At 35.5% G+C, this 21683-nt stretch overlaps 1 protein-coding gene across 6 annotated transcripts in view; it reads right to left on the bottom strand.

Moving 5' to 3' along the window:
- LOC306865383 (neurobeachin-like) overlaps positions 1-21683 on the bottom strand; it is a 116879-nt gene that overhangs the window by 35619 nt on the left and 59577 nt on the right. For all 6 annotated transcript variants that reach the window (XM_079409947.1, XM_079409948.1, XM_079409949.1 and 3 more), the window contains exons 7-13: positions 17856-17975; positions 17270-17416; positions 9549-9746; positions 8676-8809; positions 6740-6848; positions 5341-5493; positions 2639-2807 (exon numbers count right to left, since the gene is read on the bottom strand). In XM_079409947.1, the coding sequence (XP_079266073.1) occupies positions 2639-2807; positions 5341-5493; positions 6740-6848; positions 8676-8809; positions 9549-9746; positions 17270-17416; positions 17856-17975 (1030 nt within the window). The remainder of the gene's footprint in view (positions 1-2638; positions 2808-5340; positions 5494-6739; positions 6849-8675; positions 8810-9548; positions 9747-17269; positions 17417-17855; positions 17976-21683) is intronic.

Raw genomic sequence — 21683 nt, 5'->3', positions numbered from 1 at the left:
TCCTCATCTTTTACTGAACGAGCAGTGCCCAGACGTTACAAAGCTGCCATGAAAAATTCCCATCACTTTCTGTATGGTGAGCCAAAGTGTAACGGAAAGCTCAGTGAACGTGTGTGATGTAATGAAGCAGGTCAGCGTCCTCTCCATTTCCAGCCATGTTCGTCCAAACATCAGGTGTGTGACACCATTGCCCTGAGTTTTCAGCAGTCTGCGTGTAGTTACACACACAAGCGCTCTGCCGTGTACTGCATTTGTACGCTATGAACGTGGTCAAGGTCTATTTGTAGCCATGTACATCCCTTGACCTTTCCCAGCTGCAATGATTCGGTGCAGTGAGAGAACTGATGAGCGGGTGTAGACTGTGAGACCTGGAGGAACAGATTTGTCTTGGATCAGTGCATGTGTGTCTCCTAGTGTTAAGCATCCCAATGGTCAAAACAAGGCCAGCTGAGATGATCAATCAATGCCTGTTATCATCACAGATCCCTGGCATATGCAAAAATACAACAAAATATTTGTCATTGACTCGTGTAAGACAAAATGTGCTTACAAATATGCAAATTAATGCTTTGTGAAATGCAATTAGAATTAGATTAACGCTGTTTTTGTCGGCCAAAAGTTTAATTTACATTTCAATTGGATTTAAAATCCAATTAAGAGTAAACATAAATTAAAAGAAGTCTAAATTAACACTATTGTATGCTACATTGGAAACAAACACACCCGCTCTACAATGTGACAGACCCATGCAGCATCATGGGAAGGGCAACAGGGTTGCCATGGTGACACAGGCTCTGCATCTAACAGAGATAAGCAGGCAGGAGTCACAGTGTTATCTGAAGTACACAGGGACGGGAAGATGAAATGCAGGCTTGTCTAAACGGGCCAGTACATCCACTATAGAATATAATTGACAACATACAAAAACTGTAGCACATGCACAGCTTTTACCAAGCTAGCAGATCAAAGAAAATCTCCTGTTTTTAAATTGCCTTTGCTCTCGTCTTATGTTCACTTAAAATTCATCTTTAAACATTCTAAATTCTCAAAATGAATATCCATCTCTCATACTGTACTTTATAATGATGCATAAATTCATTTGTAGCATTTAAAAAAATTATTTCATTTTTAGTGTTTTGGTTTTAATTTAATATACTAGGCAAAGCTGGCCAGAATTTTAATATCAGTGCATCTTTATATAACAAAGTTCCTTTTTTTATATTATTATTTAATTAACTAATAAGAATGCACACAAATGATGAAAAAGTGACAGGAACTATTTTCAAATAGTTACACAAAATTCTATTTCAAATAAATGACGTTCCTTTGAACTCTCTATTCAACAAACCTTTCAACACTGATAATAATTATAACAATTAGAACTGTTCCTTAAGCACCAAATCAGCATGTTAGAATGATTTCTGAAGGATAATGTGATACTGAAGACTGTAGTAATTCAGCTTTGCCATGAGAGAAATAAATAACATTTTCAAATTTATTAAAATAGAAATTGTAATAATATTTCACAATTTTACTGTTTTGCTGTATTTCTGATCAAATCAATTTTGAACAGTAGTGTACCTTTGCAGTCATAATATGATGGCTAAATTTAATCGCAGCATTTTGCAGATTTTATTTATACTGTATATATAAAACATGATTAATTTTAATATTTACCATTTATTCAGTATCAGCGAGAACATTTGTTTTGGCCAGAATTTTAATATATCAATGCATTTAATATATTACCATTTTATTTGCTTATTTACCATAATCAAATATTGTATCAGCATTATGTTGCTATTAGTTATGCTGCTTTTCTAAATATATTTAAAACATTCTTTATTTAAATTTCACATGTAAACTGGGGCTAATGAGCAATGTTTATAAGCATGTTAGATCATTACTGTTCACAGCCGACTCAGTGAAAAACATCAAGAGGCTGTTATAGATGTTGGATGCTACAAATCATTCACTTCAGACTTTAAAGCATCACTCTAGCATCTCTCTAACGCAGAGACTCACCTCTGGGAATGACAGGCCAGGATGGAGAAAAAGAGAGATGGCAAACAGATGGAAGAGCTGACAGATTTTGCAATGTGGCATTTGGGAAAACAGCGAGAAGGAAGTAGAAACACATGAAAGAAGAACTACAGCGGGCAAGAGAATGAGAAAAGAAATAAGAGAATGGGGAAGGGTGAAGAAACTGGAAAACACTGAAGAGCCAGACAGAGAGAAAGTGTTCTTGAGAGGAAACCAGATTTAGAATGAAGATGAGCACCAAGAGAGAACAAAAGTCTGAGGCACAAAAGTGCACAGGATACAAAAATAGACCGAGACAAAGGGGAAAAAGAGTGGGCAGTGTTTCAAGATTCATTCATGCTTAATATTGCTGGCTGTCTTTATCCAGACACACACTCCTCCCTAACACGACACGGTTAGCGTGTGTGAGGACTTCTGAACCGCTCAGCTGTTCCCAGAACATTTTTGAGATCTCACTGTCTAGAGATTTCTTTAAGGCAAATTTCACTACTTGATTCTGTCAACAATGTGCAATTATTCAGCACAGTTTGATGTGAAGGGTAAAGGATTCTTGTGAGGTGGTAAATTCTATTAACAGACATGTTTGAAGACTCACCCAGGCCTTTAGGGGTGATACCGCTACTTTCCAGGGGGTTGCTGGCCCAGTAGTAGTACTTGAGGGTGTGCATGAGCTGCAGGACGGTGCCCACTCGACGGATGGTGCTGTAGATGGTGGCGGTGCCAATGAATTCTGCCGACAGGTATGTGTAGAGGGAAAGCTGAACCTGAGAAATGGAAAACACACACAGTGGATTACATGATTTAAAAAGGGCTCAAAGGGTAGTAACAAAAAAAATTGTTCTGGTCCTAGATTCTGATTGGCCAATATAGACTCAGTGCCATGCTTACATACATAGTACAGTTCGTTTACATGTCAAGGAATATATCTTCTTGCAGGAGGATTATTTTTAATTAATTGCTTAATAAAATAATTTGTGTAATAAAACATTTGAATATTTTGTCTTTAATACAACAACATAATTTTGAAAACAATATGAATAAAAAAATAAATACTTTTCATCTTTTAATCATATTTGTAAATGTCCTTACTCCACAGCCAGCAGAGCTATTTATTTATTTATATTTGATTCTATTTATAACATTTTAAAATGCTATTTATTCCTGTGATGGCAACGCTGAATTTTCAGTAGCCATTATTCCAGTCTTCAGTCTAAAATGGTCCTTCAGAAATCATTCTAATATGCTGATTTGGTGCTCAAGAAATATTTCTTATTATTATTGATGTTAAAAATAGTTGTGCTGCTTAATATTTTTGTGGAAACCACAATAATTGTTTTAAATTATTCTAAAAAAGTTGACTTTTTTTTGTAACATTATGAATGTCTTTACTGTCACTTGATCAAATAAACACTTTCTTGATAAATACAAATAATTTATAAAAAATTCTCTGACCTGAAACTTCTAAACGTTAGTGTATATTATGTTACTGTTCCTTCAGCTGAAGCAACTGACAAACCTTTTACAAGCTAATGAATAAATAAATATGAAAAACACAGCACAACTGAGTTAGATTTGTCCCTTTTAAAGATGTTACTGTGAAAAAAAAAAAAACGTTCCTGTGTTTCTGTGTAAAAAGCCATTTTTCTGAAGCAGTCCCTGTGGGACCCTCACACATACACACACACACATCTGTGTATCACACATTTACACAGCCATTTCTTACACTGATCAACATGGACATGCTAATTAGGCTCAGGCTTAATGAGGCTGCTGTGGAAACCAAGTTTTATCAGTCTATTTAATCTCATGTTTGACCCAGCCTGCTGATTCAGGTCAATATCGTGGGGACATTTCCTCCCCTAACCAAATTACAGCTTTATACGCAAGCAGGTCAAAGATAAAGCAAGAAAACCAGGACCTCACAATGACGAGTTGAATCCACTAAGCTTTTTAAATTTTCTTATGAAAATGTAAGCAGTGCCTGAGCAAATCTCACTGCCATGTGTTTGCTCAGGTGTTATGAGTGTTTTTAACAAATTTCTTTGTGTAGATCAAGGAAGAACACTGAAAAATGTGAAATCTGCCTCAATCCGAAAAACCTAATCAATTGCCTTTTTTGTCTCCATAGCAGTAATATTTCACATATCTGCTTCCTGTACGCAAGCCTTCACTTCATCTCTCTCTTTTTCATTCCCCCTGGATGTTTCTTCATTCTCTCTATCATAAAGGGCTGTGGTCGCTGCGGGATATTCACTCCTCTGCGTGGACAGGCGAGGGAACAAAAGCGGGCGATCGTTTCTTCCTGCAGTCGTGTTTCCTAGGTCATTATCCAATAATTGAGCCTCTCTGCTTTTGTAGAGGAATAGCACTTTTTTTTTTTTTTTTTTTTTGTAGATCAAGTGCCTTTGGATGCAAAGCTCACTCACACACTTCACACCTCGTAAACCTGACGGATAAAAATATCTACAAGCATATGCTTTGTGCAATCAAGTACACAAGTTCTGCATACATAATATAAGCTGACTGCTTGGGTTAGAATTTCATTAACACTTATTCTCTTAAAAAGGGTCCTTTGGTGGTGGTTTCATGGGGTACAAGATGGTATCAAGACTATATATTACATATATTGCCATTTTTAGGCTATTATTTTCACTATTTTAATTTAATTACAAATATAGATCCTCTGTATATCAATACAGTACCTGCAAATTATATGTACACTACCAGTCAAAAGTCCGGCATCAATAACACTTTAAACTGATCAAAAGTAACATTCTATTCTAATCTATACATCAAAGAATTCTGTAAAATGTATCAGTTTCCACAAAATTATTAAGCAGCACAACATTGATAACAAGAAATGCTTTTTTGAGCACCAAATTGGCATATTAAAATGATTTCAAGGATCATGTGACATTGAAGTCTGAAGTAATGATGCTCAAAATTCAGCTTTGCCATCATAGGAATAAACTAAATTTGAAACAAAATATACTAAAGCAGAAAACAGTTATTTTAAATTGTAATAATATTTCACAATATAACCAAATAAATGCAGCTTTGGTGAGCATAAGAGACATATTTCAAAAACATGGAAAAATCTTACCGACTTGAAAGTTAGTGTAAAACACTTTAATACTTAGAAATGTTATTTCAAAATCACATTATTATATTTTGAAATTACATCATTATTATTATTATCTATCACTACATTAAAATGTTAAAAATAACAATAACGGCTATGGACAGATGTGAAATGTGACTCTTTATTTTGACCTTTAGCGTGTGGGACGAGCTCACCTTAGCTGGTGTATGGATCCAGATGGCAGCATTAAACAAAACGTGATCACACAGCTGCTTCAGTAAAGGAGCTCCGTGAGTCAACCCATCTAGATACTTGGCAAACGATAGAAACTGCTCCAAAACTGCCCTGGTGATGTGTACCCGAGAAGACTAATGACGAGAGAGAGAGAGAGACAGAGACAGGTGTCAGACAAACAAAGTGAGAGACACAGTATAGAGCAAGACAGACGATGTGTTTCAAGCTTTTGACACTTTTTATTAACAGAAACTCTACATGAAATCTGGATTCAATCCTGCATCTCCTGAACAAGTGCTGTAGCTCAGTGTGTCTAACCCACTAAGCCATGAAAAAAGTACAAAAAGCTGTCACTGGGGGTGGTATCTTTTCAAAAGGTATACCTCTATACCTTATTTACCCCTAAAAGTTGCATATTAGTACCTCAAGTGCACATATTATTATCTTAAAGGGATAGTTCACACAAAAATGAAAATTCTGTCATTAATTACTCACCCTCATGTTGTTCCAAACCCGTCCGACCTTCGTTCATCTTCGGAACACAAATTAAGACATTTTTGACGAAATTTGAGAGCACTCTGACCCTCCATAGACAGGAAAGGTCCTACCACGATCAGGGTCCAGAAAGATAGTAAGGACAATGTTAAATTAGTCCATGTGACATTAGGGGTTCAACCATAATTTTATGATGCTAAGAGAAGAGAATACTTTTTGTGTGCAAAGAAAATAAAAATAACGACTTTATTCAACAATTTCTTCTCTTCCGTGTCAGTCGCCTTGTTTACAAGTAGAAGACGACGCACGCTGTACATAAAACAGTCTAAGTAAACATGTCTGAAAATTTTTGGCAATTTTGGCCTTACTTTTTAGAACCAGAACCGACAATAAACTAAGAGAGATGGACGTTCTACATCAGAGGCTCTATGTCATGATACCCTTATGAACGCGCATCGAAGACTGACACGGAAGAGAAGAAATTGTTGAATAAAGTCATTATTTTTGTTTTCTTTGCACACAAAAATATTCTTGTATCTTCATAAAATGAAGGTTGAACCACTGATGTCACATGGACTATTTTAATGATGTCCTTACTGCCTTGAACGTGGTAGTTGCGTTGCTGTCTGTGGAGGGTCAGAAAGCTCTCGGATTTCATCAAAAATATCTTCATTTGCGTTCTGAAGATAAACAAAGGTCTTACGGGTTTGGAACAACATGAGGGGCATTTTTGGGTGAATTACTCCTTTATTTCAATTCAGATGATTAAAATTAAAGTCATCGTCTGCAACTTCTGCAAATCTATCTATTTTTTTTTATCTAATTTATAATAGACTGATTTTTATTACCGGTGATTCGAAAAATAATAATGAATGTCCGTCTTACCTTCTCCAGTAAATATCCAATAACCAGGAAGCCTTTTCCACCCAACATCTGCTCTTGCATGGCTACTGAACTCTTCAACAACTCCACTAGAAAAGCTAGGAGAGTGGCACTGCAAGGAGAAATGAAAAAATACTTTTAAATATGTAGCATTTGTGAGAGAACAGGATCAGCATACAATGCATAAGGGGTTCGACCTGCATTTCTAACATGAGCACCAAGGCTCAACACATCTACACTAAACCACAACTTCAACATTGAATACACTCTTAAAAACAAAGGTTTCAAATGAAGGTTTCAGATCAGTTCTTTAAAGAACCATTTTTTCTTAGTGTGAAGAACATTTTAAAATGTATGGTTTTTCCAAGGTTCCATGGATGTTAAAGGTTCTTCTTGGAAACATCAATGCCAACAAAGAGTATTTATTTTTAAGAGTGCACATGTCTTATGGTAGCCATGTTTAAGGACACCTCAAGGGCAAGACACACACACACACACGCACATGATGATGGCTTCCCTTCCTAGAAGCAATATCATCATTCCAGCAAATACAAATGATGTCTTTGCTTCTTAAATGACGTAGTCGAGGCAGTGAGATTGCAGATGAAATCCTCAGAATGTCTCTTTCTAAAGTGCCATAAGACGACGGATGGGCCAGTGACCTCACCCATCTCCCCACAGACAGTAAACCCCAGTGGGGAACATTACCACTGATCGATACCCCACAGATCTCTGCTCCGCTGATTACGCCTGCCAGCTCACTGCTGATCTCTAATCTACTCGCCATGCCTGCAAGCTCACCGTGCAGAACCAAGCAATGACCTGAGAAATGAGGGTATGACTATACCAGCCTCTCATCCCTCTTTGCGCTAGCCTCTCAATCTCATTCATAGTGTCTGTGAACATGAATGGCACGAATCTCTCAAAATCACACGCTCTCGCCGTCATGCTCTATTTCTATCCAAGAATGACAGATTCCATTTATAATTCATGGCAGATGTCCCTGACAGTGACTGATTTGAGTTTTAGTCTACATTATGGCAGTAACTTATTATTCTCAAATACAAAACTAGGACTTGGCCTAGGGAGCTCCATGTAGACGCTACTTTGACATTTACAATAAAGATAACTACTGTTTTCAAACAGGTTTCTCAAAAACTCCCTGAGTCTCACATTGGATGGACAAACAGATGGTAGTGTAGCAGTCCCCCAAATTCACGCGATTGGTTGATCCAGTGTTGCCATGTCTGTGGTTTAGGTGCTTACACTACTGTGTTTACACTACAATTCAAAAGTTTTTTTTATGATGTTTTCGAAAGAAATCTCTTATGCTCATCAAGGATGCATTTATTTGATTAAAAATACAGTATTCGGCAATATTGTGAGATATTATTTCAACAATAACCATTTTCTATTTTAATATTTAAAAATGTAATTTATTCCTGTGATGGAAAGCTGAATTTTCAGCATCATTACTCCAGTCTTCAGTGTCAATTGATCCTTCAGAAATTGTTATAACATGCTGATTTGATGATTAACAAACATTTCTTATTATTCTCAATGTTAAAAAACAGTTGTGCTGCTTAAGGTTTTTTGTGGAAACCATGATGTTTTTCATGATTCTTTGACGAACACAAATTTAAAAAAGAATTGCATTCAAATTGACATATTTTGTAACATTATAAATAGCATTACTGTTACTGAATAAAACCTTTGATTCCTTAAAAAAAAAAAAAAAATCAACCCAAACTTTTGAATGGTAGTAGTCTCTATGTTAACCTGGGATAGAAAAGAGCAGTGCAGCAAAAATAAAGGTAGAATATTCTCTTATAGATATAAATGGCATATGATAAGTTAAAATTGAAGATTTAATGAACCCTGAGAGTTGCAATTGTAAATTTAGCTCTGTGGATCTGCGGCCTGTATGGTCAATACTCACCAGACGGTCGTCTCCACAGGGCTGTCATTGGGTTGCCTGTAGTCCAGCTGTGAGAAGAGCGGGAAGAGAACTTGGATTCCTCCAATAGAGTGGATGGCGCTGTGGATAGAGTGAGTGACGATGGCCTTCACATCCTGCATACACAAGCAAAAATGCACACTTGCTTATTAGAAAACTGGGTAGGAAACTGTCATAGAAAGTGATAATGCATTATATATGGGTAGTTGACAAATAAAAACGGGACTGTGTCCTATGGTGTGACAGCAAAAATGTAGAAAAAAAAAAAACTTAACATACAAATAACATGAGAAAAATATATCTTCATAGAATTACAAATAGCATGAGAGAGGTTTATCTTCAATGTTAGAGTTTTTTTTTCACATCACAGATACATCAACTACCCATATACAGTATACGATCAGTTGTATGATGATAATAAGCTGCATGTTGTGCCTTCAGCCTCACAATGTGTGCTTATATTTTCTGTTACATCCATGATATGTCAATGTCATCACCCTTATTATGAAGATATTAGTTGGGATTTTTAGATAAATTGCCTCATTTTAAGTAGGTAATGAAAAACAAAATCTAATTAATTTAATACATGCATGATTAAAACATGTATGGTTCTTTTTACATCAAAACACACACTTCACATTAAAAAAACAAATTACAGTAAACTAAATTGAAACTTACATGGACATTTTTAACTATTTAATCAAAAACATTTCCTCTCTACATAATTTTTTTTTTTTTCAGTTTTGTAGCCTGTTCCCCCCCACCCCCTCACCCAATCACCCCTAGCACTCAAGAATCAGTAAAAAAAGCAGAGATAAACATATGTTATGTGTGTGTGTGAGAGTAAAAACCAACCTGCAGCATCAGGGCATGTGGCGAGTGCACAAATATGGAGGGGTTTTCCCTGGGCGAGGACTCCAGGCACAGCTGTGCGTCGGTGGCTTTAGCGTTGTAGGTGAAGGCTATGCTGCTGGCCAACTTCCCATCATACAGAACCTGCTTATGGTGCTCCGCCAGGTGGATGTCACTTTCCGACTTGAACTTAAACGTGCTCTGGGAAAACAGACAAACACATCCTTCAAATGAAGTTGTGTCGCATTTTGCTTCTCTTTCAGTCTCTCTTGGTAGCAGACTCGTGGAAAGCATCAGTGACTGGGCCGCTTCCCAGAGGACTGATAATGGTAATAATAATAATAATAATAACAATAATAAAAAGCTTTAATTTCTGAGGCACAGAGTAGAGACACACACAGGCATTCATTATCTTAATGAAGCTCTGGCTGTGGAAATGTGCCATTTCACTAATGGCTCTAAACGTAAATGTGAGTCGGTATGAGCATGTGTGTGTAAATATGCGTGTATCTGCAAAATCTCTCTCATGTAAAGCATTTTGTGCCAACAGTCGTCTACTCAGCTGAGGGACTTACATAAGATCATGCAGAATTTCCTAACCATGCATGACAGGACTTTCAACTCACCATTTGATTAGCTTTTTTCCACAAGATTTTATATATTTATATATCTAGATAGATGGCCAATTTAAAGACATATAACAAAATTCTACCCTATTTACTTTAATTTTTTAAAACATTTTTGATTAATAAACAAATACATAAATGAATAAATAAATAACAAAAAATAATAATAAATGCACAATAAATAACATAGGAAGTAATAAATAGTAAATAAATAAATATTAATAAACACACAAATTAAATATATATAAAATAGTAAATAAATGAATACATTCAAATATAAATAAGTAAATTTCATCTTTTCTTTGCTAATGAAGTAACTAAGGTCAAGTCAGAGGGAAAAATTATTAACCAGTAATATAAATCTAAATTGCCTCTCCTTCAACTTGTCTTCAAAAATCCAATCAAATCCCAATGTACAAAATCCCATTCCACATTATGTCACACAGAATGTTCTGTTTTATTTTGCCTTAATAACCTGTATTTGGATTCTATTCAATATTGTATTATATTACATCGAAAACCACAGTATATAAGTATACAGGACGGAATATTATGCATAATATATTGGTATGCACATAAATCAATACAATTTTCAACATCTAACTGCCTCATGAAGTCTACAGCAGCACTTCTGAACAGAAAGGACAGACGCATTAGTAATGAGAGAAGCATAAACACAGTCACGCTCACTGAGCAATTCTTCAAAAAAACAGTACGATGCAAATAAGCCCTTGCACTGGCACTGGGATTCACTGCAGTTTCCTCAGTCCTGCTGCCAATGTGTCCACTTAGCAACACACTGACTGGCACTGAACGCAGCATCAAAACTTATCTACCAGACTCTATTCACACACCCTGCCTCACACCGCGCTCCAGACCAAAAAAACACACACAACTAACATACCTAGCTCACTAAATAAGAACATACAGCCTTCTATTAAGAACAGCATAAGACGTTTTATCATGCAGAGTCTAAAAGCTAAAAGCTAACACAATTAAAGCATCAAAATATATACAAAAATAAAAACAACAATTCTGAAATCGAAAATAAATAACACAAATAATTTAAATAAATAAATACTATAACTATACAAATTATAATAAAACTAGAATACAAATTGTAATAAAACTATAATAAACTAATAATAAAAATACAAATATTTACATGTATAGGCCTACATTTTGCAGCATTTTTTTAATCCAAAAGCAAGTCAAAGAGTTAACAATATTCATAAACTAATTCATAATGCCAGGTTTATTAGACAACTAGATTAGGACAATAGATAAGGACAACTAGATTATAAATTAATAATAAAAACAACAACTATACTAACTAATAATACAACTGAACACAATAAATAAATATTTTCATGAAGTTTCTTAAAATATCCTATTGTTTTTCTCAAACGCAACTTTCTTTGCTGATGATGAAACCAAGGGGAAATATTATTATTTGGCCTTTTTCATGCTTTTTCGTGGATAGGACAGTAGAAAATGAGAGTTGGGAATGGGATTGGCAAAGGAACACTAACCACTAGGCTATCAGCACTAGCACCAATAATTAATATTAATCTAAAATAATAACCAAGTATGCTGTTAGCATACTAAAAGCATCAAAACAAAAAGAAAAAGGTTTTAGTTCAGATTTAATGAATAAATACATCTCTCTATAATATAAAAAACTAAAACTAAACACACAATAAATAAACAGTGTATGAATATATAGTTATACAGCCGGTTGTTTTATGATCATCAAATCCACCAACACGACTCATCTCTATTTTTAACCATTTTTCCCTGAGAACATCCCAAAAAGGATGTTCTATTAGATTCATCTCACTTCTGCAGACATATCGCATCAAATTTGTACCAAAAATGCAGTTCAGAATCTCAAACTCTTTGTAAAAAGAGAAAGAGACCATTAATATGATCACGCAGTCAGTCTGCATGAGCACAATATGTAATCTGGCCCAGTGTTCCGGCACGTTCACATGGCATTCATCATCTCCGTCACACAGGGCACAGGAGCACCGGCAAACTCAAGCAGCTGTCTGGGAATCGGGTCACTGCTTCGACACACCATGCTGCAAAGCTAGCACACTTCTTCCTTGCTGTCTCTCTCTCTCTTTTGCTCCTCACAATCCCATGAGAGGACAGCTGCACCAGCGGCAGAGACTAACAGCACTGGAATTAAAGCAGAGCCTTCATCCACTCTGATGATCTATATAACTTACAAACAAACACACACACACACACACACACACACACACACACACACAGTCGCCGGTCCAGACGGCTCTCTTTGCGACAATGCCAAGTGCCCCATACCTCACATGCTAATTACCATGGCAATGCACAGCCAGAGAGCAGCTTGTTGGCTGTCACATGCTGACCAGACATCTGGACTTCCTCTGGTATAGGGACCACATCAACCGGCTGCAGCAGCAACACACACTCACATCCAGACTTTCACAGACAAATTCACAGATATGGACCCAAATGAGCAATAGATATATGAGCACGCACACATAATAGCCTCAAATTTCCAGATAAATTATGTTACAATTTATGCATAATAATCGGCTTCATATGACTCGGCATGGCATGCTATCATTCTATTAATACTAGTTTTGTATTATGCATGTGTACTATGCAGACCATGGGCATTTTATATTTGCATGAATGCCCTGCTACAATTGCAAAAATGTGCAGTATATATGCAGCAAACAGAGCATACTCTTCACTAAATCCCAGAATGCAATGCACTGCACTTCCCTTGACCTTAATTTCAAGAGTGACCAATCAATAATTCCTACCATCCCTCACACATTATTTGATCAGATTTCCAAAAGTTGACATTTTCACATAAAAGTAAATTGACAATGCAAGATGGTGTTTGTTCCATCATGCAATCTACTGAGGTCATGTGACAACAGTGTAGCATACTACTGGTTGAAATTTAATCTTTGCCTAATTCATACGGTTTCATGTACAAGAGGTTAGATTGAACATGCAATAAGGTCATGTGACAGTAATATTGCATATTACTTCCAGTATCTGTAACCTTTATTGCTACATGTTGCATATACTTTCTTTTTTTCCCCCAAAGAAGTTAATACTTTATTCAGCAAGGATGCATTAAACTGATCCAAAGTGACAGTAAAGACATTTATAATCTCCAAATAAGCATATTATAATGATTTCTGAAGGATCATGTGACACTGAAAACTGGAGTAATGATGCTGAAAATTCAGCTTTGCATCACTGGAATAAATTACATTTTAAAATATAGTAAAACAGTAAACAGTTATTTTAAATTCTAATCATATTTGATCATAATAATGTTTTAGTGTATTTTAATGAAATAAATGCAGCCTAGGTGAGCATAATACTGGTTTTATTCTATTACATTTTTTGTTGTTGATGATCCTCGTTGATGATCTGGGCCTGTGTTGGCTAACTGTGAATCACATGACTTCATTTGCATGTTTTCAATATAGTGACAGCAGGAGGAATGGCTGATTCTACACAGACATAAGGTAACTTGTACTAGTGGACTAGTAAAAATAAAGCAGTGACCTGTAAAAAAAACTAAAGCAAAAAAAGGCAATAAAATATCATTAATGTAAAACATTCATTCCATACATCAGGTCTCTTAAGACATCTTCGTGATAGAGCGTCAGAGCGTCACACACACACAGACAAACACACACACACAGCCCATGAATAATCCACACTCTCTGCTCTCTTGATTTTTCTTCTATAGTTGGAGTGAGCTGCAATCAGGCGCCGAGGAACTTTTAGCCGCGTGGGTGCAAGGATTAATAATTAAAAATCCCTCAATAATCCAGATGCAGTTAACTCTCTGTGCCGAGAGAGACAGAGACAGAGAGGGAGAGTATGACATGCTTTCATTTTTAATTCTCAGATTTACTGAAGAGACTTTCTGTCTCTGTTATCCTGGTTTAACTTGACACTAAACACTGCCTAATGAACTCAGCCTGGTTACATGTAACAGGTTCATAATCTCTCTTTAACACAATCTGCTGGTTGGGCTAATAATCATAATCTCGTTAACGGCCTGACGATCCTAAAAGGCTGAATGACTGGATGATAAATATTTAAAAAGAATCAAAATATTTTGCCATTTCATTTGATGATTATATTCAATATATTTACTTTTAATACATTTTAAACAACCATTATTAAATTAATTTTAAATTCAATTATATATTTGTTTTATTAATTAAGGAACATTTTCCACTAAATAAGCACAGGGAAAAATAATATTTGGTCACTTTTATTTATATTCACTTAAATGACAAATGTTATTAATTTTATTATTATTTACCTTAAGATTAACCAAAACAAAATATTTAAACATTTTGATATATTAAATATGTTACACGGGGACTTTTGTGCACTTAAATGGAGTTTTGAACTTTCATTTATATGAACCAATATAACAAACAACATTTTCCTAAATTTGATTATTATTTACCTAATATTATTCATTAATTTAAAAACGAATAAATAAATATTACGAAGCAAATATAAAAATAATTTTTTTACTAAAATAATTAGATATATGAAAAGTGATACACAGGGACTTAAGTGTGCATTTGCAAGTGAGGATTTAAATTAAATTGAACAGTTTTGAATAAATTCTTTGTAAGAGACCGTTTCAACTGTTTCACGAAATGAATCAAACTGACCAACACAGTTTCTGCTATGCAAGTTTAAATGATCTCAATCAAATATTGTGAAATTAGCCTAATGACTAGCCCTCAGAAAACTTACTTTATATAAAATTAATAAACTTTACCAAATAAAAGCACATTGTAATATATATAATGTTGCTTAATTTTATAATCATTGTGAATATTTATCACTCAGTCTTACAAAGCAGCAGCCTAAATAAGCTGTGCTTTGCCTGATGCAAAAAACAATGCCGAGATTAGCACTGAGAGATGCGGTTAATCATCTGTCCATTTAGCAGTAACGTACAACAACATCATCTGAACAAGTGAACAAAAGCTGCTTATAATCATCAGATCATCTGACCCGGGTAAACAAGCCCTGCTTCCTGAGAGCTTTAGATTAAATTAGGGAGTCTCGTGCTTGGCCGGAGAGAAAAACTTGACAGCCGGGATTTCCCCTCAACGCTCTTCTTTGGTAACCAGAAAGATAAGCCAGCGGTTAACATTACTTATCTATCCTCTCCTCTTCGTTTCTGTACTGAGAAGGGATTTTTTAAGGGTTCATCTATGTCAAGTGCTGCTTTGGCATAAACACTTCAGCCCATGAAGCAGAAGCAGCTATCAGCTCCCACATGCGTACAGACCCCAGAGACAAGCCTGTCTGAGAGGTGAGAGTCCGGTTAATTAACGAGAAAGAGAGAAGAGAGAACATTAGGTGTTATTAACAGACTTGCCAGGGAAATGTACAGCCGGTGTAATGAGAAAGTACTTTAGCACAGCCCATGTTTCAGGAAGGGTTGTCTCAGCCTTACATGCACCGTTCACTCAACTACTCACAGAAAACTGGAATGCAACACAACAGCCAGGGTGTACAGCTTTTTATCAATCAATCAATCAAACAAGCTCTAGCTCATGACAGCTTTTCTAAAGGTTTGGCAAAAGATAACAATCACAAAGAATAATTTCTAGAAATGACTGGAAATGACTGCACACTTTTGAAATTCCCTGATATTCTATAACAAAAACACTAAAATGTATTGTAATAAATTTATTTTGTGCCAAGTATACTACAGATACATTTACATATTTAGGAGCTTAATAAATATACCCTGCAATTATTCTACTTTTGGTATATTAAACTTATTTGGAACTACTAATTTGGGGCTTAATGCACTTCAATTGAGCGAAAGTAGTGCTGAAGTCCAACTAAAGATATTCTTAAGCATATTTGATTGTGCTAAAGTGGTACTATTGCAAGTTTTCTTCATCTACTTTAAATCTTTTACACTTATAGACTGATACTATACAGAGATCATACAATCCTTATTAATAGTGATATTAAAACACATTTTAGGCATAATATTAAGAAATGTGCATTGTGCAATAAAGAAATACTCCAAATAAAGTTTAACTATAATTTTATATCAGTAAGTCTTTATATGTCAGTAAATATGTTAATGGATTTGAAGTATACTTAGTATGAAATAAATGTATTTTAAATAAATTATGGCACAGGATTTTTTTACTACTGTATGAAATCCTAAAATCAGCACTGCATGTATCCTCTGCAGATAAAGCAGTCCCAGAATGCATTGCGTTAAATAAAGTCAAAGTACTACAACTGTATTAACCTTTATACTGCATTCAATACTGACAAGTAACAGTATATAATAGCTCCATCAATTTTTTTTTTTATTAATTTTTGCAGCATTTTGCATCATTAGTTTAGCAATATGGCCAAATGCCAAACTCTGCTGAAACATCCCAGTGTTATTTTAGCATTATTACCATTTATTCATTATTTTTATTTTTTGTCATTTTATTATGTGCTTCAGTTTTTGTATTTAACTTAAATTATTTTTATTTAAGGTTTAATTTGAGTCATTTTGGTACTTCACCTTATTTTATTTCAGTTAATTGCCAAGGCAACATTTCTAACAAGTTTTTCAAATAGTATTTATGTTTTATTTTATTTCAGCTTTACTTCAGTTAACAAACAGCTTTTAATAGTTTTAGCTGTAGTTAACAAAAACAACACTAAATCAGACTCGTTTGAGATGCCGCATTCAAGTGGTGTGTGTGTGACTGTTGCTGCCCATGTAGATCATTTCAAATCACTTCAGAGGTTTAATTTGAGCACATACACAACTGCAGAGAATAAGTGTCTGTTTAGATGGCAGACAGTGAGGTTGAGTTTAGGAAAAGAGCTTTTATGTTACACCGCCTGTCAGTTTCAGAACTAATCCATCAGAATGTTCTCAGCACAGAGTTTAATTACGGCACTAAGTATTCAGTCAAACACAAAACGCCCACTTTGTACTGCAACAATCGAGCAGCAAAGAGTATCCCACAGCTGCACAGCACCCTGCTCTCTCAAAAGTGATCTCAGGGTTTATACCTTATACCCGGGTCCGAGCTGATGAATGGCAAAGATCTGTGCAGGGTTCAGCGCCTCACTGAAGACGTAAACGGCTCCAAGCTGCCCGCAGAACACCCGGTTAGCATCCGCAGTCTCTGAAGAGCCCAGGAAACATTTATCATAACTCTGCAGGAAGGGAGAGAGGAAGAGGAGATAATCAAGATAAAGGAATGAAGAAAAAAAAAAAAAAAAGAAGAAAGATACCAAAAGTGGAGCTTTTTATCAGTTCGGCTGCTTGAGAGTTTTCATAAAAGGCCCTCTGGAGTTGTTTACTTGCTATCTTCTGGTCATCTTGTTCTCAATTACTTCAGCTAGTCTATACGTAATATACTATAAAGATTTGCCTAAGGGAAAAAGGTGTATGGCTAATCTATATCCCTTTGAGCCACAGAGACAAGCCCTTATCTAATCAAATGTCATTTGGACCCTACAGGTGCAATATTTTCCAAAGCTGAAGAAATTGAAGAAGTTGATTTTGGCAACGCTGGGATGGTTATGTGCTTCTTGAGGCTGTGTATGAAAAAGAATGAGAATGTAAAAGCACTGGAAAAGCACAAACACTTACATCATTGGTGTTAACGTGCCATGCCATGTCGCCGTAGGAAACCAGCTGGCCGTTGACATAGCAACGGATCTCACTATTCCTCCAACGGTTGTAGATGTGGACTATGCTGATCATGTACCACTGTAGAAGAGGACAGGAAGTCAAAAATATAAGTATTCAATATTCACACAGCTCACTCAGGCAAGCGTATGTAAAAGGTAGAGTAGTAAACACAGTGTTCATTATGGAAGCCCCTTTTCCACCACAGAATAATACAAATCTAAAAAGGTAATTGTGACTTTTTATCTCACAATTCTAACTTTATTTCTTATGATTCTGAGTTTATATCTCGCAGATCTGACTTTATTTCTAGTAATTATAAGTCTCACCATCTCAAACATTTTCCTGAAAAGTGCAAATTCATAGCACACAATTCTGACTTTATTTCTCATAATTACGAGATTATATCACGCAATTCAGATTTATCTCAGAATTGCACATTTATAGCCCTCAATTCTGACTTTATTTCTCACAATCATGATTCAATAGCTCACAGTTTTGAATCAATCTCATAATTTGGAAAAACAAATCCTCAGAATTGTTAATATCTTGCAATTTTGACTTTCTCAGAACTGCAAATTTATAGCACACAATTCTCATTTCTTATTTCTCATAATTATGAGTTTATATGAGTTTCACAATTTTGAATAAACATCTCGCAATTTAGACATTTTTTCCTCTGAATTTCGTGGATGAAAGGATCAGTCTGTATCATGAAATACTGTTTTGGTACATTTCATTTTGTATGCATATAAATTCATAAAATCATGCATTTCATGATCCAGACAGACCATTTCGTCCACAAAATTATGCAGGCCACTAGGTTCGGATTGGTTATCAGGAGCACTTGGAGAATTCCATTGGATTAGCTACTCATTTGGCCTTTTGGCCCACTTATTTTCATTTATTTATTTACTTATTTATTATTAGATTATATTAGTGCCTGCCCAATGCAACTGAGTGATTTCTAAATTCTGAATTCAATATTAAATTGATAATAAATAATGCTCTAGTCTTGACAGCATCAATTACCACAAAATTTAATTATTTGCAAAAACAAGCAAATTAAATCCAAAGCACTTTAACAAAAGAAAAACCCTCAGTAATGCCTTGTCTCATTGGCGTCCACTCCACTATGTTAACGCAATGGAATGAGGGAATTTATTTTCTGTGGTAACTGATGGCATGCTACATATAGAGCTTAAATTATACTGAACCAATCTTTCAAGCTTTGGACTAAAAAAATTCTGTGGAAATGACCCGGCCCCAAAATTAAAATGGTTAAATTTTTAGATCAAGCACATAAAACAATCTCATTACATGCTTCTAAACCGAGAGCTAAATTTACTGAAACAGACTCATTCTGTTTGATGGCAGCAATGCTAAAAGCTGTTTTGGCATATGAATTAAAGATCAGAGCCCTGACATTTGAAAGCGCTCCAGTGAGGAATACGACAACACTGATCACGCAAAAGTGTCAACCATGTATCCGTAATTCAAACAAAAAACTGAGCTCTTGTAGGGTCCTTATGGATGAGCTCTGGAAATAAGTGTGGCCCGTCTTGTTGGGACGTTTTTTTTGGGGAGATTTAGTGGAAACTTCCTCAAAAGACCTAATTTCCCAAATATCCTCTCCACCTTCCTAGCATCTTATGAAAACGTAAGGCAATATTAGCTGGGGTGACAGTGGGGAAAAAAGAATAAGCTAAAATCTGCTAGACCAAAAATCCATCCCGTAACTGAGAATTCATAGCTTTTAATGCCAGTTAAGATTTTACATAAATGCAAGAAAGGGTCATCTTTGTCTAGACAGGGCTTTGGATTTCCCAAAAACACAGCCCTAGAGTAGTCCTCCGTTTCCAAACTTTTCCTCTGAGCTGCTGGTCTCCATTGACCAATAACAATTACACCATTTAAGTTCTGGATAGATCTTTTAGCTCAGTTCAATTCAATTACTTTTCTTTTTGTTCACATCTCCAATCCTCCCTGATCCCCTGTTTTGCTCTATACTTTCCCTCTTTAATATCTAAGGAAGTTTAATATAAATTTAAGAGTTACTAACAAAGTGGTTGATTAAAATCCAGCCCTTTTGTCCCACCACACACAGTTTCAATAGCAGAACAGAGTGCTGACTAATTAGGTGAGTTGTGAAGTTCATTGTTAGGCCGAGTACACATTTTCTCACACTAGCGAGTGTGTGTGTCTGGGCGAAGGGGTATAGCTTGAATTCTAATTGGCACACAACACTCCCTTGTTGTCCTCTTCTGTGAGTAGACTGGATGAGGTATCATATTCAAAAATCCCTTGCCAAACTTATTTTCATTTGTCATTTAACAACGCGTGCGACTGAGCCGAATCCATCCCACTGGGACAATAAGAGGAGCCAAGTTATCAAAAACCAGATGTTGCTGTATCAGCCCACTCGGAGTAAGAGGGGGAAAAAAAGAAAAACAAAGTAAGAGCGCTAAATAGACAGATCCTGAGTACTAAAAAGGAATAAGGTGCTATGGGAATAAATCCCTCTGGAATTCTCTTTGTTTCTTTTGGGCACAAGATAACAATTTAGATGGCCTTCAAGTAGTGCTGACTTGGTAGAGACATCAAATTTGTGCAAAGATAAAGACAGACAGAGACAGACAGGTGTGGTTTAACACAGCTGCTGCCCTCTAGAGGCTCATCCAGTTTTCTGTGCAGATAGCCTGTTCGTTCACTTCTCAGAGACGGAGAAATAATCTACAAGATTTTATATATATATATATATATATATATATATATATATATATATATATATATATATATATATATATATATATATATATATATATATATATATATATATATATATATATATATAAATAATTTCAGGCAGTTACACTTCTCTCGTCACCAGAGAAAAGTCTCTTTTCACTAGAAGAGCAAGTTATGGTATTTGGATTTTTTTTAAATTACAAGGTCAATTAAAAAAGAAAAAGAACAAAAAGAAACTTATGCAAGAATAAATCGTTTGTAATAAGATCAATATTGATTCAAAATAGTGTGATCTTCCATTTTATGGCATCATAAATGGGTATGCACAATTAAAATGATACAATTACCCAAAATTGTCAAAGAAAAGATATCTAGATTTCTATGCAGTTGCTAAGGTTTTCAAGCGTTATTTATGCATAGCTATGTGGCTGCTAGGTTTAATGGCCTCTACTCAACCAAATTTATCTGAAGATCTTGAGTTCAAAAACAAAGTTAGTTCAAAATCAAACCCCCTAAATAAAAGTCATTTTGATGTCACTAATAAAGGAAAAGACCATATATTAAAGGGGTCATATGACACGATTTCATGTTTTCTTTTGTCTTTGGAGTGTTAAAAACTGTTCGTGCATATATAAGATCCATAAAGTCGCAAAGATTAAAGTCTCAAACCCAAAGAGATATTCTTTCTTAAAGTTAAGACTCGTCCATGCCTTCCTAAAACGCCTCATTCTAACACAAATCTACATCACTATGTGGGAAAATTTGCGTAACACTGCCTAAATGTATACGCAAAGAAAGGCATAACTTTTATTCTTGCTGTAGTATTGTTTCTGCTGCCACCATGTGGTGGAGACGCTGTGTGTTTCCAAATATGGTAAGGGGAGTAACATTTCTGTCACATGCTTGAAATATTTGGCCAATCACAACGCACTGGATAGCTGGCCAATCAGAGCACACCGCACTTAAAGGCCAATTCACACCGCACAGACAAACTGACCAACAAACAAGTTGGCTCCAGTTGGCTGTTGGATTTAGAATTTT

The sequence above is a fragment of the Barbus barbus genome (assembly GCF_936440315.1).
Source record: "Barbus barbus genome assembly, chromosome: 47".
NCBI lineage: Eukaryota > Metazoa > Chordata > Actinopteri > Cypriniformes > Cyprinidae > Barbus > Barbus barbus.
This window is presented reverse-complemented; position numbering and strand designations above follow the sequence as displayed.